This window comes from Echinops telfairi, unplaced genomic scaffold, assembly GCF_000313985.2.
Source record: "Echinops telfairi isolate 266 unplaced genomic scaffold, ASM31398v2 ScPeMD7_5805;HRSCAF=6673, whole genome shotgun sequence".
In the NCBI taxonomy this organism is placed as follows: domain Eukaryota; kingdom Metazoa; phylum Chordata; class Mammalia; order Afrosoricida; family Tenrecidae; genus Echinops; species Echinops telfairi.
The window spans coordinates 3349727-3359634 of NW_022109704.1; the positions used below are offsets into that span (position 1 = coordinate 3349727).

At 42.6% G+C, this 9908-nt stretch overlaps 1 protein-coding gene across 2 annotated transcripts in view; it reads left to right on the top strand.

Annotated features, from left to right (window-relative positions):
* Positions 1 to 9908, top strand: part of OTUD7B (OTU deubiquitinase 7B) — a 55573-nt gene that overhangs the window by 24140 nt on the left and 21525 nt on the right. For both annotated transcript variants that reach the window (XM_004716572.3, XM_045295614.1), the window contains exon 2: positions 7942 to 8092. In XM_004716572.3, the coding sequence (XP_004716629.1) occupies positions 8008 to 8092 (85 nt within the window). In that variant the 5' untranslated portion in view covers positions 7942 to 8007. The remainder of the gene's footprint in view (positions 1 to 7941; positions 8093 to 9908) is intronic.

Consider the following 9908-nt stretch of genomic DNA (forward strand, 5'->3'; position numbering starts at 1 on the left):
TGTGTGTGTGTGTGTGTGTGTGTGTGTGTGTGTGTGTGTGTGTGTGTCGATTGAGGCATAGGGAGTGGTTGTTGAACTAAAGGAGCTACTTGGGAGTAGAGGGAATGTTTGAAGAAAACGTTAGGGAGCTAGGTTGGGCACTAGTGGGCTGAGGAAGAGTGTAAGGGAGGGAGTTGGACAGAAAATGGCAACTGACTTTAGGGGATATCTGCTCGGTGCTACACTAAGGCTTTACATATTGTAAGTTACCTAATCCTCACAAGAGGCATTAAATGCCGACATTTTCCTGTTTTCCTACGTGGAGGAACTAGACCAAAATGCTTATATCGCCTAGCTTTTACATAGGCGATCAAAGATTTACATTTCAGGCTGAATCCAGAGCCCCTCCTCTCTTTACTGTCAGTGCCGTTGGGCTGCGGGGTGGAGAAGAGTTGCTGTCATGGGGGTGACTGTTGTGGTGTAGTGCAAGTGTATGGCCTCTGGCGTCAGATGGGCTGGGTTCTTAAAAATCCTGGGTCTGCTTCCTTTTTATTTGTGTAACCTTGGGCAGATTAATAGTGATTAACAATACAAACATTTTAGAGTTGTCTGGAAATCTGAAATGAAATGATGCATAAAATTTTCACACGTATGCCTTTCCTTTTGTTTTTCTTCCAGGAAGAAAATGAATACTTCTGGGTCATAGCATTTATGTAGGTCCTTTTAGTGTGGAAAATTTTGCCATACTTTTTTCTAAAACTGTTTTACTTTGTTTGTTTGACTTGGAAAGACCCAGATTAGCCAAAAACATTCTGCCAAGACAATCGTTTATCTCTCCTTCCTACCTAATACAGGACTGTGTGAAATTTCTGGGGGCTGCGGTCCCTCCTCTTTCTCGCTGTCTGGATGCCTTGGAACTGACATCATAGACAGACATGGAGGAGTCTCTGACCTTTGAAAAATTCCTCACGGTCTTCAGTGTTGTGGTTTTTCAGCGAGTGAGTTTTGGAAGGAGTTAAACGCTTGAACTCAGATGCAGCTCTAAGGAGGGTGGGAATAGTGTGCAAATTTGGAACCTGGTGTAGTCATGAGAAGGTAGGGCCAGTGGTTTCTCAGGCATTTTAGAAGAGCTCTGTAAACTAGAACAAATAGCTAATTTTGAGAGTGTTTTAACTCGTTGAGCACTCTGACCATGTAGCCAGAACTTAATATTCGTCTTAACTTATTAAGGAAAAGAACTTTGTTGCAAGTAAAACCATAATGATATTAAACAAATGTCTTTTAGATGAGCCCCTGGTTTAGATGATCTCTGTGCAACTTTGGTCAACTGTGTGTGTATGTAGTAAAGAATGGTACAAAGACAGTTCAGTTCAATGAACAAAAATGTGAACACCTATTAGGTGCTTGACTAATCGAGTTACAAAGATGAACAAGACAAGATTCCTGGCTTAGTAGGGAGACAAACATGTAAATACACACTAATATCATGTGTGATAAATAATCTAGAGATGGAATACAGAGTACAAGGTGGAGTGGGAATCCCAAGGAAGAAATGACCAATTTAATATGAGAGGCTAATTTTTTTTTTCAATGATGGTAGTATGGACAATCCTTGGGTTACAAAAAAAATCAGTTCCTAAGTGTGCCCTTATGTAGAATATGTAGGTAAGTCAGAACAGGTGTACACAGCTCTTATTTAGGCTTACAGTGAGTTTGGTGGTCTGGTTTAGTGCAAGAAAAGGCTGACAGCTGTGTATGTAGCAAGTGAATGTGATTGTGATGAATTTATTGCAGGTTGGGGTTGATTCACTTATTTCAAAGTAAGAGCAAATGTATGTAATATTAAAGAGCATAGGATATATATAAAGTTCACACACACACACACACACACACACACACACACGCAATATTAAAGAGCAAGTAGGAATTTCCCCTATATCTGATGTCAGCAACCCAGGGACTTACTGTACTCAAGTTATTCTAAAAGACCCCCTCTCACTGCTATGGAGTGGATTTTGACTCATAGTGACCTCATAGACTGCCTCTGGGTTTCCAATACTGTAACTCTCTACAGGGGTAGAAAATCTTTTCTTTCTCCTGCAGAGTGGCTGGTGGTTTCAAACTGCTGACCCTGTGGTAGCAGCCAAAATTTACCTGCTACCAGCTGAGATTGACTCCATGGGTGTGAGTTTTGGGTTTTGGAAACCACTAGTTATTCTAGGTTGAGGGACAATATTTGCAAAGAAACTGAAGTTGGAAACATATTGTTGAGGAACTCCCAGTACAAGAAGGGGCAGAAGGGTGATAAGTTAGAGGCTGATAGGACTGAAGGGTTAGATAGTAGCAGATATTGAAGGACCTCATTAGCTAGATAGAGCAATATTTGTATTTTAAGGTTTAGTCATTGAGAATCTATTGCCAGTTTTAAAGCAGTGAATAATACTATCATATTTGCAATTTATATTGATCTCGGTGGTTGATTGTCAAGGAAGAGGGAGGAGTTAGGAAACTAATCGGTTTGTGAACACTTGCGCTAGAATAGAAGAGATGTGACTGTGGAAGGTATTGAGTGGATGTACGAAACCGGGAGGATAAAATTAGTAAGATTTCATGAAGGATTAGTACTCAGTGAAGGGAGAGGTCCAAGGTGCCCCTTAGGCTTGTAGGTTGGGTGAGTGGGGTGGTGTCATTTACTAGAGTAGGCAATACTGCGAAAGGAATAGTTTGAAAAGGCCGGGGACAGAGACAGGAGAATGAGGTCACTTTGGGTACTGAGTCTGCAGTGCCTGTGGGATTCCCAGGTGCAGTGGAAAGAGTTGGGCTACAGAGGCCAGTTGTTGAATCCGCAGCATGTGAGTGATGGTGGGGCATGCATGCATGATACCATGGAGAAGGTTCGCGTGCAAAGAGGGAAGACCGGCCCTGTGCATGAACTACAGGCACAGGAGGGGAGTTCTTGATAGAGAAGCCAGTGAGGCAGCGAGCGTGATCTGTGAGTATCCAAGGCTGCAAAGAGCAGTTAACTAAGCAGTGAGAAGGTTTGCGTAATCACTTCTGTAAATTAGCTCCATTCCTTCTTATAGAGACCCGCTTTATTAGGCTGAAGGCCTGACAAAGTGAAAAAGGGGCCTTAGCGAATATAGACTGTTTTAAGGAGTTTTGTAGGGAAGAAGAGTATAGCAACTAACAGGGACAGGAGGAGAAAACTAGGAGGTGTTACTCTTCTTTTGTTAAGTAATCTTTTTTCTTATTTTGTAAACTACAAAGCAAGGTAGTTAGCAAAAGTAAAGAAGGTGATGTAGATTGAGTTGGACCCCAAGGACAATGGTGAAGGTAGGTATATATATATTAGTAGTTGAGAAGATTGGTTGAGGGTGATTCAGTATTTCAGTGAATGGAATGAGGCTGAAGATGCATAACCTATTTTTAGTGGTATTGCTCCTAACTGGTGGCAGGGTGGGTTACGTGTTGGGTTACTAAGCACTGGGTCAGCAGTTCGAACCCAGTAGCCGCTCCTTAGGAATAAGATGACATTTTCTGCTACCACAAAGATTTATGCCTCGGAAACCCAAAGGGGCAATTCTACTCTGTTCTGTAGGGTCACTATGGGTCATAATTGACTCGATGGCAATGAGTGAGTGGTAATTCTCTGAAAGTGAATTAAGTGATTCTCTGAAAGTGAAGTAAAAGATAAGTGATCTTATCTTGCTCAGTAACTCCACTTCAATATCAGAGAAGTTGAGTGTGGGATCCTTCCAGGTTCGGCAGGTGATGTAGAAGAATAAGGGATGGTGCTTCTTACTGGAAAGTAATTTGAGCGAGTAACTGTTGGGTACATTTTTGGTGAGAAAGGAACAAAATGGAATCCATCTATTTCTCTTAGTCTCCGTTGCTATCCTAGTATAACATCATCTCTTTTGAAATTGTTTTCCTAAAACCTATTCTCCTTAAATCCACTGTTGCTTTGTCCATATGCCCTCCACTGCACTGAGGGTGCAAAGATGGCATCAGACCTCTTGTCGAATTTCATGAGGGTAGAAAGGATCCAGCTGGATCCTATGAGGGCGAAGTCAGACATCTCCACTTTCCAACCTTTTTACCAATCCTGCCACCAGCTGTCCGTCCCATGGCACTCTCAGGTTCTGTGCCAGATTCAGTAACTTATTGCAATGGCCACACAGAACTCTCAGACCATATTCAGTTATTTGGGGGTTATTATAGACGTCTCACTGCCATTGGGCCGATGCCAACTCATAGTGACCCCTGTGGATTTCTGAGACTAACCTTACAGGGGCAGAAAGCTGTCTTTCTCCCTTGGAGAGGCTGGTGATTTCAAACTGCTGACCTTATGGATGGCAGCTCAGTTCATGACACTATACCACCAGGACTCCTTAGGAAAGCAGCAGGCTACAATTCGGGATTAGAACTACTTGAATACAGTTTGATTTTTTTCCATCAGGATAGTTTCTTGGTCCATTCCTGTAGGCAGTCCTCTCTTGTGGCCCTTTGTCCTGGCCTCTGCCCAACTCAGGCAAATGTTAAAGCTCTTTCTTTAGTTCCCACTGAAATGTGCCTGGAGGCGCACCACTCTGTCAGCCTCCTGCTTTCTAGTTTGTTGGCCTTCTGTGCCCACTGTACCATCTCAGAACCACAGTCTCCTGGTCCTGGTACTGCTGTTTCTCTCCCACTGGACTCTGCCGTCATTTCTCGCTGTTAGCATGCCAGTGCTTGCACTGTCTGTCTCTGGGGTCTGGGAGAGTCTCAGCACAGGGACTTGAGTCCAAAGGATTCACCCCATGCTTAGCTCTTCTGTGTGCAGTGTAGCCTAGGAGGATGGCAAAACTGGTCAATCCCTTTGTTCTGTACCAGTAGCAGTCCCAGAACAACAACAAATCCATTTTAGAAAAAACACAACCAGAATTCTCCTTAGAAGTGAGAATGGTGATATTGTGACATGCTTACTTTACACACCTCAATGAAAGACTGATCACCAGATGGTGATACTGTGACTTGCTTACTTTACACACCTCAATGAAAGACTGATCACCAGAAAAGGAAAAGTTCTTTGGTAAAGTGGAAGGTCCACAAACCCATCTCAATGAGATGGATTGGCACAGTAGTTGCAACAGTGGACTGAAACATACCACCAACCACGAAACCAACAGCAGCATTTGTAAATTGGGAATGTTGCACGAGTTTTGTTGCATCTGCTGCACAAGTTTTGTTGATAATGCATTAAAATAGGGTTTTTGTAAATCCTTCGTTAACTTGCTAGTTTTTATCGTGATTACTGCCATCACTTTAGGAGGGCACAGAAGTAGAAATAAGGATGGAAATAATTACCAAAGTTCCGTGCAATTAGAGGATTTTTGCTTCAATTGAGATGTGTCCATACACCATTCAGTCAACTGATACTTGAATGCTACCTCTTTTATTAAAAGTTTGAAAGCAAGTGTGTTGTTTCTCTCCCTCCTTCTCCCTCCCTGGGTGTGCTGGAACAGAGCCAAGGATTTTAAGTCTTAGTCATTGGCTTAGGCATCTCCATTTGGAATGTGCAAAGCTCAAGCTCGAGGCAGGTGTCCACAGTGACGCAGCAGACGCTGCCGTCCTCACGGTGGGTGGGGTTAGTTAGGGTGGAGCCCATGGCGGGCACCTGGAAACAGCAAATATACGCGTGTGCTCTGCTGCCACGTAGGGTGGTTTAGAGCTTGGAATTTTTCTCAAGAAATCATTAGAAAAGGATCACATTAAAAGGACCTGGATAGATTGGGATAAAATTGTGGAACCGAGCTATGAAAGAGACCTGGCTTACTGATTGGATAGAGACCCTCAAGTCGATGCCCTCACTGTTAGAATAGCACCGATTTAAGATCAAAAGGGCAGCATTTCCCCTAAGGACAAAGTTCAGCTGGTTAGGAAAGGAGGAGGATCGGAAACAGGATGTGGAAGAGTGGTGGTTCATTGAAGGGGTTGCTGTGATGAGTTGGATCAGAATGTGTGAACTATTGAACATAAAACTGTGGTCTGTTCTGCAACATTCACCCAGTTCACAACACAAAGTTTGAAAAAGTCATCGATAATGCTAGATCTCTAAATTATTTTTTCCAGTACTTTTTGAAATACATGACCAACCATGTTGACAATATGATGTCAGAATATTGATGTAACAAGTAATTTGACCAAAATCACCCAATTAATTTGGGTAATTCACAGAGACAGGGTAAAATGGCATGATAGTAAAGTGGTAGTGGTAGTAGTTTACATTCTGGTTAGGACGGCATGGCAGAACAACACTCTGAGCTAGGACAGGAGCAGACCCTTGATGTGGAAGTTCATTTAGCCACCAACCACTTATTACCTGCCTGCTGTGCTGTCGCTGAGTCAGCAGCGACTCCATAGCACGGGTTTGTTGGAGATTTGGGCAATCGTAGGTGCTTTGCTACATGGTAGAGCTACAGATGTGAACCAAGCATATCACCGCACTCATGGATCTCTCATACTAGTAGAGCAGTATGAGAGAACACATTATATTTTGCCATCTCCCTCAAATAAATGCCCAGTGTGTAGTTGTCAAGCTAGTGACCTTATTGGGCTTTATAACCCACAGATCTTTTCTGTTTGTTTGCCCAGTATGTCTAAGGAATGCAGAAAACCAGGATCTGATCATACTAGGAAACTGTATTCTAGAATAGAAGGAAGCGCAAAGAGAACCTGTGTGGGTGTTAGCTGCAGACTTTGGGCTGTTTAGGAGGAGCTGTTTTTGAAGGGCCTGTCATCTGTTGCTTTCAAGAATTCCACCTTGGACTTTCCCCGAAAGGCGGGGCATGGTGGGTGTGGTAGGACAGGTGTGTTCCTGGTGACTTTAAGGAAAAAGTCTTCTACAAAGAACTGTAAATCCATCTGAAGTAGCAGAATTGGAGTAGGGATTTATTCTCAGATGGGATTGCTAATCTCAGAGGAATGTGGATTGGTAACAAAATGTCAATTCAGGGACGTAATTTTTGCCAAAGTCCAGTCTGAAATAAGAGCTGTCTTATAGGTGTGCACACTTGGCAGTCATTGTCTTAGGGAATAGCCATGTTTCCTGGGTTTATGAAAGTTGGGTCTTTTGGTAAACCAATTTGGATTCCCATTCTGCTTTGTGGGCTAGTTTCTTATTTTTATTTTGAGTTCTGAATGACCATCTGTCAGATGCACCCGTCATTTCCTCAGTTAGCATCAGAACACTAGTCACCTCTGAGGTTACCCAATGTAGAATATTCATTCATTCATTCATTCAACTAGTATTTATTGAGGGCTTGCATACCTAGCACCGTGCCAAGTGATCCATGTTGGGGATACATTAGGAAACAAGATACACAAGGTCCCTACTTTTAAGAAACTTCTATACTAGAGAAAGAGGTGAGAAGCAACTAATTAAAATAATTTCAGCATATATCAAGTGCCAAGAAAAAAATAAACAAGATACTATGTTAGAGAATAATGTCGATCTAGGAATTCCTTAAGGTGGTCGTTTTCCCTTTCCATTAGTTTGGATAAATAATCCGACTATAGAAATGAAACATTCTAAAAGGCAGAGGGAAAGCATTGTTGGTAGCAGTATTATGTTTTTACAATTCCGTAGGACTTAAGAAATTCATGCTAATGAGCACTTAGGAAATCCAGTGTTACACTCCATAACGCCATACATACTCTTGTATAAGCTGAGTTTTCCAGCACATTTTTTTTAATTCCAGCATATTTTTAATGCAGTTTTTGTGGTAAAATTAGGTGCTTCAGCTGATATTTGGGTTGGCTTAAACTCGAGTGTATATGGTACATTTTGAGCTGGTTTATTTTCAAATTCAATTGAAATGAGCGGGTGTGATAGTTCCCCCATTTGGTTAGGAAGCAGCTGAAATACTGAAGTGTGATCATCCAGTTGCAGTGTAATTTGAGCCGATGTGTTTATTTCTTCCTCAGGTGGAGGCCTGAATTTTGATCTATGCCCTACCTACATCCAGCTGCCTGAAACTACTTAATGGTCACATGACCCTGGACATGGATGCTGTCCTGTCGGATTTTGTCCGTTCCACAGGAGCAGAGCCAGGGCTGGCCCGAGACCTCCTGGAAGGTAAGGAGCCATTCGGGGAGACAAAGGAACAGGCACAATGTAGTGTATTCATTGTTAGGATGCTAGTATTTATTGTTAGGGGCATTTCAGTTGAATAGGCACCCACTTTATATCTGATAGGCCTAACCTTGATGTTATTTCTAATGTCCCTTTTCTATGACCCACGATCATTTTAAAACTCAAAGTCCTTTTTTCACCTTGAATTTATTGCAGTAACTTTCTCCATTGTCATTTTAGGCTCAGGCAACAAAGTGGAATTTTATATCCATATATTAAAACCTTCAAAACTCAATGCCAACTCATAGTAACCCTCCAGGACAGGGTAGAAGGGGCGCCCCTTTGAGTTTCCCAGACTGTAACTCTTGACAGGAATACAAAGCCCCATCTTTCTCCCTTTGAGTGGAGCCCTGGTGATAGAGTGGTTACTGTTGAGCAGCTAACCATAGGGTCCACAGTTCAAAACCACTGCCACTCCTTGGGAGAAAGCCGGGGCTTTCTACTTCTGTCAAGAGGGCCAGTTCTACCCTGTCCTGTAGGGTTGCTATGAATTGACATCAACTCGCTGACAGCAAATTTTTGTTTTATTAAAAGCGTGATTCTACGTCTACAAGACTTGTTTTATAAATCTAAAAACCTACTGCCATTGACTTGCTTCCGACTCGGCAACACTGTAGAACAGAGTAGACTGCCCCCAGAGTTCCCACAGCTGCGATCGTTACAGAGGCAGCCCAACGTCTTTCTCCCACGCGCAGTTCGTCCGACTGCCTGATCTACTGAGCCACTGAATCACTTCTGTATTTCCATATGAGATCTCCCATGATTTTGTTTCTTTCCTGCCCTAATTTACATGGGTAATTGTATGTTGAGTGAATTAATACAATGTTTTTATTTTGCTGCTTGTTTTCACACAAATCTATAGATAGGTAAGTGTGATTGTTTTCAACTTGAAGGCCCCAGAGGGCCGTCATGTCTGTAGATCCTTTGTTAGCAGAAACTCTGGAGAAGAACATGTACAGTGACAAGCACACAAGCCAGGGGTGCAGTGGCAAGTCCTTAGCAAACTAAAAAAAAACCCCAACAACCCTTACTGCCATCGAGTTGATTCCGAGTCAGAGCAGTGCTCTCAGCATACACAGATCAGTGTTTGGATTGTTGGTCCTTCGAGGGTAGAGTAGTTGGACATTTGCTCAGTGGCCTGTGAGAAGATCATGGGTTTGGAAACAGAGGATCAAAATGTAAATCCCAGCAGACTAATTGTTTCCATTTTCATTTTCCCTTTAGATTGCTTTTCCCCACACTTCCTTTGCTCGAGCCACACCCTGGCCATGTTAGGCTGTTTCCTAAGTCCAGAGTACCCTTATCTCCATGATCCTCTGCCTCCTTTAAAATTCAGTTTAAATGCCTTTCTGCAGAGCAACCCTCAACCATTCCTCAATCCCCTTGTAGCATGTTGAACACCAATATGTGTGAGCTACTTGACATGTATTATTTAATTCTCATACCTACTTTGATGTATAGGTTTCATTATCCCAATATTACTTTTAAAAAAACCACCAAAACCTGAGGTTCAGATCAAAAGAGGGCACAAGGTGAAAAAAATGTAGCTCATGGGGGAAACGTCCCGTGAGGGAGGCAGGAAGAGTGGCGAGAAGGGCGGTAGGAACCTGATCAGATGGACAGGAGATAGAATTGAGAGGTCTTTGTAGGTCAGGGTCATGAATTTAAATTTTATTCTAAGATTAGTAGGAACCGGTAAAGGATTTTAATCAGAGGCGTGGCATGAGTGGGTTTGAGTTTTTAGCAGTGTATTGGTTGA